Below are 20552 nucleotides of genomic sequence, written 5' to 3' on the forward strand. Positions count from 1 at the left end.
TGTAATCACACCGTACATCATAAGATCCGTGATAAGATGAATGGTTGTGTAAGGGGGCGAACTTGTAAGGGATGAGAGACTTATCATCGAGAAAGTCTTCTCAAACCACAGTTTTCAGTAAGGGCTCCAGTCCAGGAGTCTGTGAATGATGTTCGTAACAGGCACAGAATCAACGTACTGTACGAAAGCCTAATTTCCATTTTAGGGCAGCCGTCAATCAACGCGACGATGTCCGCTGTGAAGTAATTCCTTCCTGAACAGTCTCAGCAAAAAAAAAAAAAACATGTTACAAGGCATTTTTAGTGGCTTCAGCAAAAGGATAAAATCGGCTTCAATGCCACGAAAACACCATAGCCGCCCATTGGGCAACTCCTAATGAATCTGCAGTCCTAATTTATGCTCCTGATATCTTGAAATTGACAGTTGCTCATGTTCTTTAGCTCTTAAATTCATACTTTACGAAGTTGACTTCGAAAAAAAAACAAAATGGCCAAAAAACCTGCGTTTCCTTCATCCTTCGGGAAATAAATCCTCATAGCGTAGTAGTAAGGACAAAAGAGGAAGTAATATAATTTTAGTGCCTTTAGTAAGCATGCCGGAAATGTTATAGTTTCACATTTCTAGATTAAATTAATATTCTAAAACGATCCGCTTGTGAATATGCCTCCATAACTTTTAAGGACCACAAATAAATTCTGTATCTAACTTAATGGCAGTCAATAGCACAACTATCCGGAAGTAAATGTACTTGAGTAAATAGAATGTTCTGCGGAAATAGAAACGTTAAACTAACACTCTCAATTTATACAAACTACACTCTTCACGAAGTCCAGTTCTGGCAATTAGAAAATCGTGTGCTTAGAAATGCTAATGATCTTTTCGAATGTTTTATTTCTGGTAAGCACGAAAAGGTGGGTATGTTTGTAAAGGTAAGATATATGTACGGCGGTAATCTTGAAAGTTAGAAGACAGACTTTACTAAGTACTTGAGGTAGTTGTTATATTGAAGCTTACATACTTCAAAGAGATAAGTACGCGGGGCAAATCACACTTGATTTACTAACTTTGTTTCGTTTCAGTGGCTACTGTTTCCTCATTTGGGGTTGAATTGAGACGGGGGGGGGGGGGGGGTTTCTATCAATCTGACGCCATTCTTTCGAGTGTACAAATAGTACATTTAATCGATTGTAGTACTGTAATATCCATGAGGCCCTCTTAAATTCTGAGTTAGTTAACCAAACATATTGGAAGGTAAAGGCAGTAAAGAAGTATCGAATTAGACTATCTAGTGTTCCACGGGATTCAAAGACCAATTTAGGAGGTGACAGACTCTCCAGCTTAGAGAATGGGGATTCTGTTCTCCAATGACATTACAGCCCCAAAGAGGCTTCTTAGAATCTCCAGTAGAGGTAGTGCCTCCACTCTCTTTACAAGTTCCGCTAGCCCATCTAGTGTTCCACGGTATTCAAAGACCAATTTAGGGGGTGACAGACTCTCCAGCTTAGGGAATGGGGATTCTGTTCTCCAATGACATTACAGCCCCAAAGAGGCTTCTTAGAATCTCCAGTAGAGGTAGTGCCTCCACTCTCTTTACAAGTTCCGCTACCCCATTTTGTTGCGATGTTTTCTCCAGTAGAACGAGAACTCCCTCGAAGCTTTTTAAAACCCCTCCCTCACCCTGGGTAGAGTATTTATCTCGGCAAGCAAACCCGAGGCCCCATGTGCTGCATTCTACGTGCTTTGTGCAACTAAGTCGATTTTTTTTTTTTTAGTTTTGCTCTCCGAGAAAAAGCTAAGATTATCCTGTGGTACCTGAGGGTTAAGGTCCTCCCGTCCAGTTTCGAGGATGATCACTAATATTCTCTCGATAACATTCAAAGCTCGTACATCTTCTCCTTACGCGATTACTGACCTTAAATAACTTGTCCTTACACGCCGTTCCCTCACAGGGTTACCCAAATAACAGAAAAAAAATACTTTAGTGTCTACTTCTTAATCAAATAAGAGACCGCCTTGTTATTCTTTCTAAAAAAATTTTCACTTCAATCATGCGGCAACCAATCATGTAGCAGAAAAATTACCACCTTTTTTTGGATCATAAAAATAATTTGAGGCATACAACTTCTTTACTTTTTTAACTTCCTTGCTCATTAGGATACATGAGTCTACTGATTTTATTTATATTTTCTTCCATCAGAATTGACGCGATGATTGGAGGTGGCACCCGATGATTGGTGATGATCACCAGTTTGTCCTGTATGATTTGTTACTCCGCTTCCTACTCAATTGTATTTTTATAACAGTTGCTGAGAGAGAGAGAGAGAGACAGAGAGAGAGAGAGAGTAACCAAGAAATCAAAGTCACACGATTACTATCTGAGCAAAGGCTACAATTTAGTATTCCACATCAAGATAGTTAATCAATTTTGAAGAAAGCGTCAAAAAAAATTGAATGATAAAATTGCTTAAATAGGATATTAAATCATAAATAAATAGAAGTGTTCGTAATGCAATTAGTTAATTTGTTTAAATAATTACAATTTTTTTTTATATATTGTCTCTTACTCCACAAAGTAATAGAAATTATTGTAATCGTCAGCTGTTCGATTTTAGAAGAAATTATTGTAATCGTCCAGCGTGATCGATTACGATCGATTTTAGGTTTTAACCGGAAATAATCATTTTGAGGGCCATGAGCCCCCCCCCCCAAATGTGGTATTTACACATGGATCAGTTTTTTTTTTTTTTTTTGATAAGTGTGACTCAAAATTATTCACTTGGAATTTAAAAGTTTAGATAACACTGATAATAATTTACAACTGATTGTTTGTGCGTGTTTGTATGTGTGTATAGTAACCATAAAAAAATCATCTTACGGGGTTTAAGGACCAGAAATGGCACTTTATGGGTAAAGCTGTCACTTCCCGCAATCACACAATTGCCCTTATTAAAATTTCCCCGGGGAAAAAAAAGTTCCAATTTCTGGTTTTTGGTATTTCGGTTAGGTGCCCACAGATAATGCCAGGGTCTTGTTTGAAATCGGTCAAACAAACAGTAGGTACCACAAATACTTAGTCATTTTTTTTTTTTTAAAGAGAACTGTTCCTACGATTTTCCTCTAAACATAGTATAATAATTGACATGTATAATACTATACCTATGTAAATAATTCATAAATACTTATCTGTTGATATATTTTACTAACCACTTTTATTTCTTCAGAACAATTAATATTTCGAAAATTTGGGTGAGGATGTAAGATGTAATATCTTTTCACTAAAAATTACTGTAGAGAATTTATTTACGCGGTTAATTGTGTAAGAGACTTACGTTTATATCATTTTACATATGCATTTTTTAAAACCTTAAATATACAGGGTGTTCATTTTAAGACGGCTAAAATGCATTTCATGCTTAAACGGTTAATCTGAGCAAAAAATGGTAGAGGAAAAATTTGTTGCCCGACACCTTTAGTTTCAGAATATGTGACTTGATTTTAGATTCCAGCCCGCATACGCGGTTGACGCGCGACCAAAAGTGAGGGTTAGCAGTTGACCCCCATTTTCATATACACAGTTTTAAAGAGTATAAAAAGCAATGAAAGAAACCGGAAACCGCAATTTGATATCTGCAAAATTAAAGGTGCTAGGCCATTTCAAAATCTGGTATTTTTAATCATATTTCAATTTTTTTAACTTGTTATCAAAGAGAAAGAAGAGCACGCGATAGGTAATTTTTATGTATTTTTTCATCCCCTTTCTACTAAAAATATTGGCAAAGCAGTAAAGCTAGTATTTTTCTTAATATCGGGAAATAAGTCGTTTTCCGAGTGATTTTTCTAAGAAAAATCAAATGTTAAGAGCTTTAGATGTTCTCAAACATATCCAAAATGGCTAAAAAATAATTTTACATCTGTTACAAACAAGAAGGTTTAATAATTATTTGGTAATTTTGGGAGAGTTGCGTTTTATTACCAAAAAAATTGGAAACCTCCTGCCACATATTCAAGTGATCAATATCTTCATGTAAAGGATCAAACTTATTCCTTAATTTACCAAATAATGCACTTTACTCAACTTGCGAAGCATGTACTGTGCCTTCAAAGGTGCCTCTTCAGATACAGAGAGCAGTTGATAACCTCCTGGCTAACTTGGCTTGCGAGTCTGAGGAGGCACCTTTCAAGACACAGTTCATGCTGCAAAAGTGCATTAAAGTATGTTAGGCAGTTAAGAGACTAGACCCGCAATGCTAAGATGTATTGTTGGTTTAGTGGGTTCGATACCCGTTGTCTAGGCCTTGGATTATTTAATGGTTTATATAAGAAATTTATATTAAAGTATGTTTGTTAGTTGCCTCCGACCATTACCCCTGATTTGGTAGTTGGACATAAAGTCCGCCAGAAAAAATAGGCAATTACTTTTATATCATTATTAATAGAATATGTTTTATTCTGTGGCAGGTTATTTGGAATGAAGCGTTGCGGTCGATGTCAAGCAGCGATACTCTCCTCCGAACTAGTAATGCGAGCCAGAGAATTAGTATTCCACGTGCATTGTTTCACGTGTGCCGTGTGTTCATCACTGTTGACCAAAGGCGATACGTTCGGCATGCGCGACGGTGCGGTATTCTGTCGTTTACATTATTCCGAACTACCGCCATTATCGCCGTACGGCCATAGTGGTGTTGGAGGTGGTGGTGGTGGTGGTGGTGGTGGAGGTGGTCCACCACATGGTTCATCACAACCACCACCTCCGGGTGGTCCTCTCGGAGGCGGCGCGGGCGGCCCTGGAGGTGGTGGAGGACCGCCCGGTACCGGTCTGCCGCCTCAACCGCCTCCCCAACAACAACCCGATCCACAGGGCCAGTCACATTTCCCACACGGACCGGATTTCCATCCAAGGCTAGGTCCACATCCTACACCGCCAATCCCACCGCCTTCGTCCGTCGTAGTCAATCCGGAAACGGTCAAAATGGCCAATTCCTTTTTCAATGGAGCACCCCCGGCGCCTAGGCAAAAAGGAAGACCGAGAAAAAGGAAACCCAAGGATCTGGAAGGAATGACGGCGAATCTGGGTAAGTTTATTATTATTATTATTATTATTAAATTTAATATTGATGAACTTGAGATCATAACCATTTAACAAATAATGTGTAAATAAGCAAAATCATAAATGGTGGAGACCTTGCAACATGCTAGTTTATTTAGGCTTTTATTTTTCGCAATACTAAAAAACCAACCAATTAAATACCATCTTAAGTGTAGTGTGAGTGTTGAAGTCAAATTCTCTGATGGATGAATATCCGAAAACGTGTTTGCTACACAATATTATCCAGTACTGTGGGACATAAAGGTAAATAGATTTTAATATTAGAAGAATAATGGTAATTATGGCAATTTGTTCGAATGTTTACAATGATATTTCAAAGAAGGGTGGGGGGAGAGAGCGATAAAAAGAGAGATCTTGAGAGAGAGAGAGCAATGAAAGAGGCAAGGAGAGAGGAGAAGTGGGAAACAGACTGGCGACATGAAAGCAGTTAAACTGAAAATTAGTATACATTTTTTTCGATCTGTCTTTCAAGAGTGAACGACTGACTAGTTGATGCGAGACTGGTTCCAGTTTAGACCAATTCTCTGGGTCATTCAATGCCTGAATCCTTATTCTGCTATTAAAAAAAGCAAAAAAAAGTCTTCCCAATACAATGTATTTACCAAGTTCTGCTCCCCTATCATTATTGCATGAAATAACAAACATAGTTATGGAGACCCGTGCTGGCTGCCCCCCCCCTCCTCACACTCTATAGTTCTGTGGTGAAGCGTCTGGTCAGTTCTCTCACCTCCCCTCTAACTCTCTCCATATCTTTGTCCAACATAACCACCCACCGTGTAATTCCATCCTTTACTAAAATACACAAAGCATTTTTGAAGTACTCACTTTTTCAGGTCCCACAATGAGAAGTACAAAGAGTTTGTTTGTGTAATGAGTGGGTATATAAATAAGATCAAGGGACACAAAGATGATTTAAGTGGGAGGGTGGGAGTAAAAGTTACAAAACTTTTTTTGGTTTGGTTCACGTCTCGATATCGTTTTGTGGTCAGACACTTCTAGTCTATCCCATGGGAAAGTCGTAGGAATGATCTCAACTGTAAAGAAAAAAAACTATTCCATCAATACCAATAAGTATTATGCTTAAACTTGTAAATATCTCCAGGGACCAGTCGTATGATTGGCTAATTATGGCTCAATGTAAGCTATGTTAAGCAAAGTATGCTTTAACTAAAGAAGAAGAAAAAAAACAGTAAATAGTTTCCGGGCGTGCTTTACGCCCAACTACCTAAATTAGGTGTCGTGGACGGAGGCACAAGCAAACGTACTTAACTCCGAATCTCTCATATTAACAATTAAATAAAATCTAAGGCTTAGACTAGGAGAATCGAACCCACTAAATCAACAATACAACTTAGCATTGCGGGTCTAGTCTCTTAACCGCCTAACATACTTTACTACAAATTTCTCATATTAAATCATTAAATAAAATCCAAGGCCTAGACCGGGGGAATGGAACCCACTAAACCAACAATACATCTTAGCATTGCGGGTCTAGTCTCTTAACCGCCTAACATACTTTACTATAAATTCCTCATATTAAACCATTAAATAAAAAATCCAAGGCCCTAGACCGGGGGAATCGAACCCACTAAACCAGCAATACATCTTAGCATTGCGGGCCTAGTCTCTTAACCGCTACCGTGGTGTCTCTACGGGTTATTAGGCACCATTTTTTTAGTTATTTTACTGTTAAAGTAATTCTGAAATGGATTTCCAAAAAACCTTAGATCAGGGTTATAAGAAAACAGTCTTAATTTTTCTGCTTTGGGTACCAAGGTTTTTTTTTTCTTGTGGGTGGGGGGTCTGGAGTAAGCTTCTAGAACATCACACTGAAGGATTCTGTAAGAGCTTAAGATTCCTCAAGATTTTGACTGTAGAATGATGATGCCATAATAAATCTCCTTAGGATGCATCAAGCTGATCAGGAAAAAGAAAAAATTGCAGAAGCAATGTAATTTCGCCCATACTCTTCCAACTTAAACCCCGTAGTGTTGGGGGGGGAATGGACTAGCCACTTCTTCAGGGTTCTTGGCGTCCCCTGCGGGTATCCCAGCACTAACTGGAAAATTTACATTAAACACAGTAACAGTGAAAGGAAGTGGATAATAAAAATTTTGAATTAGCAATAAACACCTAATAAAGGTACACTGGCTCGTCTGAGAGTGAAGATTGTGCCTATTATTGGCCATTAAATGTTTTTTATTAATCCAATAAGGTATTATGCAAGGAGAATTGGGACCCCAATATCAAGAAGGATCTATATACACAAACCAGGTACAGACCTATAGACCGATGAACAGACAGACGACAAACTTATACAACATGCTTGTAAAGTTTTTCTAAGTTTAGTTGAAAGTTTATTTGTTTATTTTTATTTTTTGGTCTGTTTTTAAGTCTTATATTATTTTATAGTCATTAAAACCGAGTGGCAATAGCATCGGCACACAGGTCGCTCCCCTCTTCAGTCTCGTTCACATTAAACGACCCTCTCTGCTTATGATTTACACAAAATCTCATTCAACTAGTCTTCTTCTGTGTAGTTCAAAGTCGGCACTTAATTTGATGTAGTAACTAGCAAGATTAGATAAAGCTAACAAGACCAGCAAAATATCTTTACTGTACGTAAAGTGTTTTCTTGATGAAGTACTGCTATTATCGTTGAAAAAAAAAGTATAAAAATGCCCTCTCAAACAAATGAAAATCTGAAATAATTTCATTCAATTTTATTGCTATCTTGCTACAACTTCAAAGATTCTACACTTTGATGAAACTCAACAGAATACGCAAATTCTAAAACACTCCCTAACTTTTTTAAAAAGTAGAAAAGGAAAAAACATTTCCGGCCAAAACGGAAGCAAAGACGGGAAAAATTCATTCATCCAACGGTGTCTTTCGGGTCTTTCTTGCACTTCAATCGTTATTCTTCTTCATTGCGCCAAATCTTTCCTTTTTTTTTCCTTAAAAGTTTTTCTTTTTGAAGTTCCTAAATGCTAAAGTTCATTTTCTAAGCAAAAGACGCAAAACTTTCATTGGAATTTCTAATGGCTTCATAATTATTTTTTGTTAAACTTCAAGTTTTGAGCTAAGGCCAACGTATGACATGAGTAGTTGAGGATATATGACGCACTTCCGAGAATTAATAGAACGGTTTTCCGGGAAAACTTAAAAAAAAAAGTATATACTTATATATTTAGTCAAGTTTTAAAAACTTAAGGTCGTGTTCCTTTGGGGTACTTTGGGGTAATTTTAAACCAAATATAAAATTTGAAATTTTCACTATTATCTATTTTGAGGCCTCGAAAGTGGGATGTTTCCGGAATCTGCCCATTTCCGTTTGTGACAACTTACGAGGAGTAATATAAAAGTTAAAGAAGGAACTGAAGCTTACTTCTTCTTTTTTATTACTTTTAAGACAAAGTAAATCTTTTAAGGAAGCAACGTACTTTACAGTGAGAATTAGGTTCTTTGGTTTCATCGTTGAAGAACTAATACGAAGAAAATTTCGATCAAGAAAACAATGAAAACAACCAGAGGGCGTAGAAATAATGGGAAAAGAGCCCAAAGCGGCGCGGCAAGTACTAAGAAAGAAGATGTTGAATATAGAGAGGCGCCTTAAACTCGGTGTTTCTTCTACGGGTCTTTGGGTTAGTGCACTCCTCATTGCACAGCCGTTTGGCTGGATGTTATTTCACAGGCTGCAGCCGTCATTGAATGATGATGGTTAGTTGGGAGACAGAAGGAAGAAGAGTGCAGTAAAGAGGGACCCCAAAAAAAAAAAGTAGTGATCACAGAAGTTCTATACAGTAAGAACGGTCTTAGAAGAAGTGGGTAGAGAGGAAATAGAAGGCTGTTAGAAAGGAACAACACTGTGGGAAAAAGACGACCACAAGAGCAAAAAAGAAAGAAAAAAGAAAGCCACGGCCCGTGCCACAACCCAACCAAGGACGTGTCAGACAGATAGAACACAAGATGTACGGGACAAAAAAAAAAGAAATAAAAGTAAACGTCACAAGTGGGTTAGATAGGTCTAGTGTGTACTACTAGTGAACCCGATGTGCCATCTTTTATCACCATATTTTTTTTTTAGGGCTTATTTATTTTTTAAAAAGTTTAACTTTATAAGAAGGGCAGCTTATAATACGGGGGCTTATTTTAACTTAACTGATTTTATTTACTTACTTTTCTATTAAGAATTACGATTCTAAATTCAGAAATTGAATTTTGGTTTCAAGAATCTCGGAAAAGAGTGGGAGAAAAAGTGAGAAATGTGATGCTGCAAACACCCACGATTTATTCTCCCAAAGAATCTCAAATTATCGATTTATATAAACATTTTTAACACACCTCAAAATGTCTCAAAATGAATTTCCCTAAATTGTTATTCAAGTAAAACCTTTTGATTTCTCGTAAATAAACATTTTGATTACTCGTAAATGAAACATTTTGATTACTCTTAAATGAAACATTTTGATTACTAGTAAATAAACCTTTAGATTACTCGTAAATGAAACATTTGATTACTCGTAAATGAAACATTTTGATTACTCGTAAATGAAACATTTTGATTACTAAGGATTCAAGATTGGCAAGGAATCGGTCAAATAAAAAAACAACTCGTCTTTTTTGCCAACGTTACCAAAATTCTCGTGTAAGTCCCGCTATATCTGTATATACATCCTTACCTGTTCTCCAGTTCTGGCTCTTAATTTTCTGTAACTCAACCAATCCTCATAGCCACGTAAGTTTTCAATAATTATAAAGAATTTATTGTATTTTATTTTTATATTACTGTGTTTTTACTGATTTTCTGTGTTACTGATTCTCTAAATTGTTTGTATTTTTTGTATTTGTTTAATATCAAGGCCCTGAAGAAGACAATATATATTTGTCGAAACGTTGGCAAAAAGACCGAGTTGTTGTTTTTATTTGGACCGATTCCTCGCCAATCTTGAATTCTTAGTTTTTAATAATTTACGGTCACGAAGCCTATTCACTTTTGATTACTCGCCAATAAACCTTTTTGATTACTCGCAAATAAAACCTTTTGATCACTCGTAAATAAATATTTTGATTACTCATAAATAAACTATTTTGATTACTCGTAAATTTAAGAGGCGTTTTTTTTGATAGCCCGATCGTTCCCATTGCGTTATGATTTGCAAACCAGATTTCAGTTTGGGAACAAAACAAAACATCTGTACTCTCCATTGGTGACACCGATAATACGGCTAGTTGAAACAAGTTTGCATCATTTTGCTCCATTGATTTTTGTCTTCTTTTTGTGGCATTGGCTTTCGCCATACAGCCAGCATCAGGTGCTTATCACTAGAATATCACTCACTCTCCATTCTTACTTATAAATACATTCGCTTCACACATTCATCCCTCTACTATATACAAACTATTTACATAAACCTTACAACTAATGGTTGGATCAGTACTCTATATACCTGCCATCCTAATAGCTTCACCGAAATTAAAATCACGTAATTATTCTCTAATCATTTTCTTGCATTCATTTTATAACTTTTAAACACGCTCATATTTCTTTGCTAGCTCCGCTACAGATTTAAGCACAATAGATGTTGGTGGAGAATATTATGTCCGTAGCGAAATGGTGCATCAAAATAGCTGTATATGTCGTCAAACATTCGTTTCCTTTCTACGTACATAACGTGGACATATCCATTATTATATTGTCTTGAAATCCTCCTCCTCATTGCAATCTACGCAAAGAGGAGAGAGGACCTTTTGTTGATCCTGTGAAGATACGATCCGCGAAGAAAATGATTTTATAATTATTGCTTTAGATCTCATTAAAAAGAAAACCTTATTTTATAGGTCAATTGAAAAAGTTTATTTCCTCTTTAACTTCTCATGCCACAATTTTTTTTTTGCTTTCCTTCTCCTCCTCCCTCGGTCTCCATAGAAACAGGAGGATGGGCGAAGGGAAGGCAACCAACCAGCAGTATCCAACTGTACCAAGTACCAACTAGACCAGCAATAGAATGATTCTCCCACGGTTATGCTCAACAGGAGGGCAACAAGTACACACGATCAACAGGAGGGAGTAAAACCAAATAGAAGATGAATAACAGAAAGAAGAAAAAAAAAAAAAGAGTCAACATGTAACCGTGTTGAAGTTGTTTCAACTTTCTGGGTGATTTGCGGTCTGTGATAGGGCTCACGTGCGAGGATTCCATTCGCTGAGTGAGAGAGAGGAGTGAGAGAGCAGAGCTGTGTTTAATGTCCGCGTCAATCGTCCGTATCGCCTTCTTTTTTATTTCCTGTTTATTTGCTTGTTTTTTTGATTTAATAGTTTATTGGTTTTTGATGAGTATGCTTAACCTGACCTCACAAGCGATCAGGAGATCAAAAAAAAAGAAGGGGCCGGCATCAGAGTAAATAGAATGGCTTGGGAGACTCCACGACTTTTTCTTTACTAAGTACAGGAAGTATTAAATCACGCTAAATTTTATAAATTTAGGATTTTCACCTGGTACATCCGGTTTGAAGTACTCTTAGTCTAAAAATAAGTGGTACTTATAACTTCGGCTTTGCGTATTTTTATGAACAGTCGAATCTCTCTCAATAATGGACACTGGCTGGAGAAAGCAAAGTGGCCGCTATTTGGAGGTGGTCGTTAGAAGGAGTGTAAGCAAGTTTCATAATTTAAAAATATGGATTTTTTTCCCGAACATTTATTTAAAAATTAGATTTAAAAACGTACATGTACAGTACAACCTCAATTAACCGGCCCTCGGTTAACCAGGGATTCGGATTAACCGGGATCATGTTGAGTCCATCATAAGAACTCCTCAGATCGGCGCCTAAAATAAAAGTTAATTTTCGGTGGTGGCGACAGGAAAATTTTTTTGTCTTCCGATGTAACATAATTGTAGGCGTGGTAGCAACACTTTTATACCTGATTTCGAATTCAGTGGATTTTCGTGGATTGCAATATATCTTCTTTTAACAGAAAAATTTAATGAAACATAACCTAACTGAGCTGAAGAACCTCCACAAAAATATCATACTGTTCTCACTTAGTAAACCTCTGTGTCTGATCAGCTAACTGATGAAGGCACAAAAATCTATGCCGAAAATTGTAGCACATAGAAAAAAGAGGTGAGGTCTTTTTTCTAGATCTATCATCAAAATTGAAAGATTATTTTATTTTTAGATTATTATAGTCAAGTATGTAGGTAACCTTTCGCTGATTTAAAGATATTTATGCAAACTCCTGGAAAAAAAAAGAAGAAGAAATAATAATAAAATAATTTCAAAATTCAAAATTTCAATCTTAATTTTCCCAGAAAAACAAATGAAATCATTTCAAAATTCAAATTTCAATCTCAATTATCCCAGAAAGTTAATAAAATCATTTCAAAATTCATATTTTAATCTTAATTATCCCAGAAAAACAAATAAAATCATTTCAAAATTCAAATTTCAATCTTAATTATCCCAGAAAAACAAATAAAATCATTCAAAATTCAAATTTCAATCTTAATTATCCCAGAAAAACAAATAAAATAATTTCAAAATTCAAAATTTCGATTTTAATTATCCCAGAAAAACAAAATCATTTCAAAATTCAAATTTCTGTCTTAATTTACCCAGAAAAACAAATAAAATCATTTCAAAATTCAAAATTTCAATCTTAATTTACCCAGGAAAAAAAAACTTTTAATCACAGTTTCACATGAATTAAGACAATAAAATTTTCCTCGTAAGGTGTTGAAGTGTTTTATTGAAAGTGAAAAAGCTATGTGGTTTTCCTTCTCCCAACCCCCAATTTAAGTACACTTATCCTAAAAACAAAAGCCCTTAGGGTTGTTTATTAACACCAAAATAACAATGATCAACAAAAGCCACTTGACAGCCTCACCCCACCCCGCTCCACCTTGTTAGCTTGTTTACTAAACAGGAATATACTTGAAAATGTTAACAGATAGAAATTCCCTCAATCAATTGTCGCTATTGTATGAGTAGATACTTGAGGTTCAGGTATACATTTTGGTTAGGAATTCGCACGTGTGTTAAACACTCATCCTGTTTGTAATCCTCTTTCAATTATATTCACTCTCTGCCATTCTATCTTCTTCCTTCCATCTCTCATCCTTGCTGCAATATAGACATGCAGCAGAATGTGGTCCATAATAATGGAGGCACAATCACTGAGTGCTACTTATCCATTTAATCATTAGTTGAATACTAAATTGATTATTTTTAATTTAATGCAATACAAAAAAAAATATTGTTATGTTTTTAGTCCAAATCAATCAGCTGATTGATCAGGACTCCTTCTTTTTTTTTTTTTTGCATCCGCTTTGTGTTTAGTATTTTTGCCACCACCTATCTGGGCTAGCTTTATCAGGTCTAATGAGGTTTTTTTTTGGGAAGCATAGAACTTTTGAGTTTTCGAGGGCGGTTGTTGAAGAGCGTGGCCTTGTAAGTGGGAGATTCCCAGTTTGATGCCCGCATTTGGGCTACTTTGTATTTGTTGGAAAAAGAATTTTTATAGTAAAGTACATTACAACCTGGATTAACCGGGCTGACCTCCGGCTTTTACCCACCCAGGAAAACTGAAATCCCGGTTAAACCGAATACACAGTATTACATAGTAATACATGACAGTTTCAATTACAATACCGTATTGGAGGGTAATATTTTTTACACGATGATGTGGATTTTATCTTCGATAGATAAACAAATACGTTTACGTTTAGCATCAGTTTTCTTAACGGATTCCATTGCGTAAGTGAAATAAAAATTCGACCAAAAGGGCAAACGAAAGATGTTTTCTGTAGGACGTAACTGATTAACACTGAAGACTAGCTGGAGATTAGGCTGCTCTCTGGGAAGATTAAAATAATGCTGGTAATTATCCATAAAAAGATTTTACATATAACCGTGAAGTTTGAAAATCAACCATTTACTACACGTCAAATCCCATGGTCTTTTGTAAAATCTTTTTCTAAGACCGTAGTAAATCCCAAGAAATTCAGTACTAATTGCACCATATTTTGGGGTTTTTACATACATACCATACATAATGACCCCTCAAGAAAATCAGGTATAAAATAGTTGCTGCCACGCCTACCAATTATGTGTTACATCGGAAGACAAAAAAAATTTTTCCTGTCGCCAACGAAAATTAACTATTGTTTCGGGCGCCGATCTGAGGTTTTCTTATGAAGACTCAACATGATCCCGGTTAATCTGAATCCCGGTTAATCGAGGTTGTACTGCATGAGCATCCGCCTCCGACCACTACACTTAATTGGTAGTTCGACGTTAAGCCCCGCCTTAAAAACTAGGCGATTACTTTTCTTTTACTTGGGTTTTCTTTTGAAAGATAATTTAATGATAGTCAGAAGGAAATCTATCTAAATCTATCTTGGGTTAGTTTCCGTTAATCACTTTACTTATCTCTTTTCGTACGACACTAATATTTGTGTAATCAGTTAGCCTATTGGATGTCATTACATCAAATCAGGTAGACCTTATTAAGAATAAAATTCTTACAGCGGAAATCACGTAGCCAATTTCCACTATGTTGATACAACTTTGTCTATAAAGCGTTTTTTTTTGGGGAAGCATTAGAATAATTAGACGAATCGATATAACATCGAAACAATTAATGAAGCAAATAAAATATAAAAAATAATGCAATCGATAAAACGATTTCCATTTTTAACTTTTGTTTTTGTTTTTTGTTTTTTTCTTCAAGGAAAAAAAAATGATAATAACTTTACAAAACTATTTTTATTCACATCTACAAGTTTCAACGTATTTAATCGAGAATTTTAATAATTTTTGAGTAATGGCTGACTACCGAAGTAATAATAATAAAATAAATTATTACACCAACATAATATCCAGCGGAAGTCATGCAGGACTTTATATCAGATTTTCCCCTATTTTTTTCTCTTGGCTCTACTCTCCTGCCTTCCGCACTCATTCTATAATGGTGCTTTTTAAAATCATGTAATTCGTATAATTAAGATATACGATAAAATAAAATGGAATAAAGTAAAAAAAAAAACAAAAAATTACTTGAACCCACCATTTAGGATGCAGCAAAACTACCACTTCCGGTGAAATAAAAATGTAAAAAACGTTCTTACTCGTCTATAAACATATATACCTATTTATTATTGTTTTTTTTAAATGCTATATTTACACGAAAGTGTTTTTTTGGAAAAGAAAGAAAGAACAATTAGGTATAACAACAATCTTTATATGTATTATTATAATTTCTCATGTCCACAGGGACGCGGAGCTCCTGGGTTCGAATCCAGGTGCTAGCCCTTAGACTCTTTTGATTTTTATTATTTTTTGGGTCATGAAATTCTGTAAAATTATGGCCGTTCTATATCTCCCTCTGTGAAGCACGTATTGATATGGAATTTTGTTCTCTTGAACACTTTGTTTTTCTCAATTATAAACTATAGTTATTTTGTGCACAGATTTATAAATGTAGAAGATATAAAGGGTTGAAAATTTTTTGGGTCATGAAATTCTGTAACATTGTGGCCGTTCTATATTTATTTATTTATTTATTTTACATCTATACAATACACACTGGTACATGATAGATGGAGAGTGGTTTGACATACAAACTATTAACATGTAGTAATTAGCAGAAAAACAAATGGAAGAGAAAAAAATGAATGAACAAAATAAACAGTAAAATAAAAATTAATAAAATAAACAACCTTAATTTAACAATATCCATAAAGATAAAAGCCAAATAAAACAAATATAAATTAAAAGGTATCCATTAAAAGTTTAAAAGAAACTTTCTCATTTTTAAACTGTTAATTGTAAATTTATAAACATCAAATAAATGATTCTTATTCTTTATAGAGAAAATACTTGTTGCAGTTAATGGGTAATATTTACATAAATATCTCTCTCTATACAAAGAAAATGCAGGACAGTCAATAAACATGTGAGCCAAGGTTTCCTTACTATAGTTACAGAGAGCACAAGTTGACTCCAAATTTACCTCATACTTAACACCTTTACTGTACACAATTAACCTTTTTTCAGATGACATTCGTACTTGACTTACAACCCTAATTACATCTAGTGGTACACTATATGATAAATAGCCCTGACTTCCATGCTTGTTAACGAGCATAGAGTACATAGTACTATAGGAAGACTTGGCAATCCTCTCCAAGTCCAGACGGATCAACCAATCCCTTAAACAATTCAGAATGGCGGCTTTTTCTTTTTCAATCAATCCAGCATCCTGTTCTATCCACAGCCAGCTAAATCCGAGGTCAGCAAAGTACTCCTTCATTTGCGAAACCCAGTTGAATTTAGTATTGTTACCAACTAAACCATCCATTGTTAACATCCTGTTGTAACAAACTTTAGGAATGCGATTATTGGGCATATTCAAAATCTTTATTAGGAAGTTTAAAGCTCTACTGAAGACAAGATATCTCAACTGGATGCTGCCCGTCTCCATTCTCACCATATAGCTAGCTGTGCAATTCGGCCAGTAGTACAAGGACTTAAGAAATTTGGTCTGTAAGACCTCTAACTGATCTATGTACCTTAATGCCCAAACCTCACTGCCATACAGCAGTACCGTGGCCGTTCTATATCTCCCACTGTGAACCACGTATTGGTATGAAATTTTGTTCTCTGGTACACTTTGATTTTCTCAATTATAAACTATAGTTATTTTGTGCACAGATCTATAAATGTAGAAGATATAAAAGGTTGAAAATTTTTTGGGTCATGAAAATCTGTAAAATTGTGGCCGTTCTACATCTCCTACTGTGAACCACGTATTGGTATGAAATTTTGTTCTCTTGTACCCTTTGTTTTTCTCAATTATAAACTATAGTTATTTTGTGCACAGATCTATAAAGGTAGAAGATATAAAGGGTTGAAATTTTTTTGGGTCATGAAATTCTGTAAAATTATGGCCGTTCTATATCTCCCACTGTGAAGCACGTATTGATATGGAATTTTGTTCTCTTGTACACTTTGTTTTTCTCAATTATAAACTATAGTTATTTTGTGCAGAGATCTATAAATGTAGAAGATATAAAGGGTTGAAAATTTTTTGGGTCATGAAAATCTGTAAAATTGTGGCCGTTCTACATCTCCTACTGTGAACCACGTATTGGTATGAAATTTTGTTCTCTTGTACAATTTGTTTTTCTCAATTATAAACTATAGTTATTTTGTGCACAGATCTATAAATGTAGAAGATATAAAGGGTTGAAAATTTTTTGGGTCATGAAATTCTGTAAAATTATGGCCGTTCTATATCTCCCACTGTGAAGCACGTATTGGTATGAAATTTTGTTCTCTTGTACACTTTGTTTTTCTCAATTATAAACTATAGTTATTTTGTGCACAGATTTATAAATGTAGAAGATATAAAGGGTTGAAAATTTTTTGGGTCATGAAATTCTGTAAAATTATGGCCGTTCTATATCTCCCACTGTGAAGCACGTATTGGTATGAAATTTTGTTCTCTTGTACACTTTGTTTTTCTCAATTATAAACTATAGTTATTTTGTGCACAGATTTATAAATGTAGAAGATATAAAGGGTTGAAAATTTTTTGGGTCATGAAATTCTGTAAAATAGTGGCCGTTCTATATCTCCCACTGTGAACCACGTATTGGTATGAAATTTTGTTCTCTTGTACACTTTGTTTTTCTCAATTATAAACTATAGTTATTTTGTGCACAGATTTAGAAATGTAGAAGATATAAACGGTTGAAAATTTTTTGGGTCATGAAAATCTGTAAAATTGTGGCCGTTCTATATCTCCCACTGTTAACCACGTATTGGTATGAAATTTTGTTCTCTTGTACAATTTGTTTTTCTCAATTATAAACTGTAGTTATTTTGTGCACAGATCTATAAATGTAGAAGATATAAAGGGTTGAAAATTTTTTGGGTCATGAAAATCTGTAAAATTGTGGCCGTTCTACATCTCCTACTGTGAACCACGTATTGGTATGAAATTTTGTTCTCTTGTACACTTTGTTTTTCTCAATTATAAACTATAGTTATTTTGTGCACAGATCTATAAAGGTAGAAGATATAAAGGGTTGAAAATTTTTTGGGTCATGAAATTCTGTAAAATTATGGCCGTTCTATATCTCCCACTGTGAAGCAGGTATTGGTATGGAATTTTGTTCTCTTGTACACTTTGTTTTTCTCAATTATAAACTATAGTTATTTTGTGCACAAATCTATAAATGTAGAAGATATAAAGGGTTGAAAATTTTTTGGGTCATGAAATTCTGTAAAATTATGGCCGTTTTATATCTCCCACTGTGAAGCAGGTATTGGTATGGAATTTTGTTCTCTTGTACACTTTGTTTTTCTCAATTATAAACTATAGTTATTTTGTGCACAGATCTATAAATGTAGAAGATATAAAGGGTTGAAAATTTTTTGGGTCATGAAATTCTGTAAAATTATGGCCGTTCTATATCTCCCACTGTGAAGCACGTATTGGTATGAAATTTTGTTCTCTTGTACACTTTGTTTTTCTCAATTATAAACTATAGTTATTTTGTGCACAGATTTATAAATGTAGAAGATATAAAGGGTTGAAAATTTTTTGGGTCATGAAATTCTGTAAAATTATGGCCGTTCTATATCTCCCACTGTGAAGCACGTATTGGTATGAAATTTTGTTCTCTTGTACACTTTGTTTTTCTCAATTATAAACTATAGTTATTTTGTGCACAGATCTATAAATGTAGAAGATATAAAGGGTTGAAAATTTTTTGGGTCATGAAATTCTGTAAAATTGTGGCCGTTCTATATCTCCCACTGTGAACCACGTATTGGTATGAAATTTTGTTCTCTTGTACACTTTGTTTTTCTCAATTATAAACTATAGTTATTTTGTGCACAGATTTAGAAATGTAGAAGATATAAACGGTTGAAAATTTTTTGGGTCATGAAAATCTGTAAAATTGTGGCCGTTCTATATCTCCCACTGTTAACCACGTATTGGTATGAAATTTTGTTCTCTTGTACAATTTGTTTTTCTCAATTATAAACTGTAGTTATTTTGTGCACAGATCTATAAATGTAGAAGATATAAAGGGTTGAAAATTTTTTGGGTCATGAAAATCTGTAAAATTGTGGCCGTTCTATATCTCCCACTGTGAACCACGTATTGGTATGAAATTTTGTTCTCTTGTACACTTTGTTTTTCTCAATTATAAACTATAGTTATTTTGTGCACAGATTTATAAATGTAGAAGATATAAAGGGTTGAAAATTTTTTGGGTCATGAAATTCTGTAAAATTATGGCCGTTCTATATCTCCCACTGTGAAGCACGTATTGGTATGAAATTTTGTTCTCTTGTACACTTTGTTTTTCTCAATTATAAACTATAGTTATTTTGTGCACAGATCTATAAATGTAGAAGATATAAAGGGTTGAAAATTTTTTGGGTCATGAAATTCTGTAAAATTATGGCCGTTCTATATCTCCCACTGTGAAGCACGTATTGATATGGAATTTTGTTCTCTTGTACACTTTGTTTTTCTCAATTATAAACTATAGTTATTTTGTGCGCAGATCTATAAATGTAGAAGATATAAAGGGTTGAAAATTTTTTGGGTCATGAAATTCTGTAAAATTATGGCCGTTCTATATCTCCCACTGTGAAGCACGTATTGGTATGAAATTTTGTTCTCTTGTACACTTTGTTTTTCTCAATTATAAACTATAGTTATTTTGTGCACAGATCTATAAATGTAGAAGATATAAAGGGTTGAAAATTTTTTGGGTCATGAAATTGTGTAAAATTATGGCCGTTCTATATCTCCCACTGTGAAGCACGTATTGGTATGAAATTTTGTTCTCTTGTACACTTTGTTTTTCTCAATTATAAACTATAGTTATTTTGTGCACAGATCTATAAATGTAGAAGATATAAAGGGTTGAAAATTTTTTGGGTCATGAAATTCTATAAATTATGGCCGTTTTATATCTCCCACTGTGAAGCAGGTATTGGTATGGAATTTTGTTCTCTTGTACACTTTGTTTTTCTCAATTATAAACTATAGTTATTTTGTGCACAGATCTATAAATGTAGAAGATATAAAGGGTTGAAAATTTTTTGGGTCATGAAATTCTGTAAAATTATGGCCGTTCTTTATCTCCCACTGTGAAGCACGTATTGGTATGAAATTTTGTTCTCTTGTACACTTTGTTTTTCTCAATTATAAACTATAGTTATTTTGTGCACAGATTTATAAATGTAGAAGATATAAAGGGTTGAAAATTTTTTGGGTCATGAAATTCTGTAAAATTATAGCCGTTCTATATCTCCCACTGTGAAGCACGTATTGGTATGAAATTTTGTTCTCTTGTACACTTTGTTTTTCTCAATTATAAACTATAGTTATTTTGTGCACAGATTTATAAAT

The 20552-nt window shown here is 34.6% G+C and overlaps 1 protein-coding gene across 3 annotated transcripts in view; it reads left to right on the forward strand.

Annotated features, from left to right (window-relative positions):
* LOC141450064 (uncharacterized) overlaps positions 1-20552 on the forward strand; it is a 208720-nt gene that overhangs the window by 132040 nt on the left and 56128 nt on the right. For all 3 annotated transcript variants that reach the window (XM_074120099.1, XM_074120098.1, XM_074120100.1), the window contains one exon: positions 4459-5072. In XM_074120099.1, the coding sequence (XP_073976200.1) occupies positions 4459-5072 (614 nt within the window). The remainder of the gene's footprint in view (positions 1-4458; positions 5073-20552) is intronic.

This window comes from Rhodnius prolixus, unplaced genomic scaffold, assembly GCF_049639745.1.
Source record: "Rhodnius prolixus isolate KJV_2025 unplaced genomic scaffold, Rpr scaffold_2, whole genome shotgun sequence".
Classification (NCBI taxonomy): Eukaryota; Metazoa; Arthropoda; class Insecta; order Hemiptera; family Reduviidae; genus Rhodnius; species Rhodnius prolixus.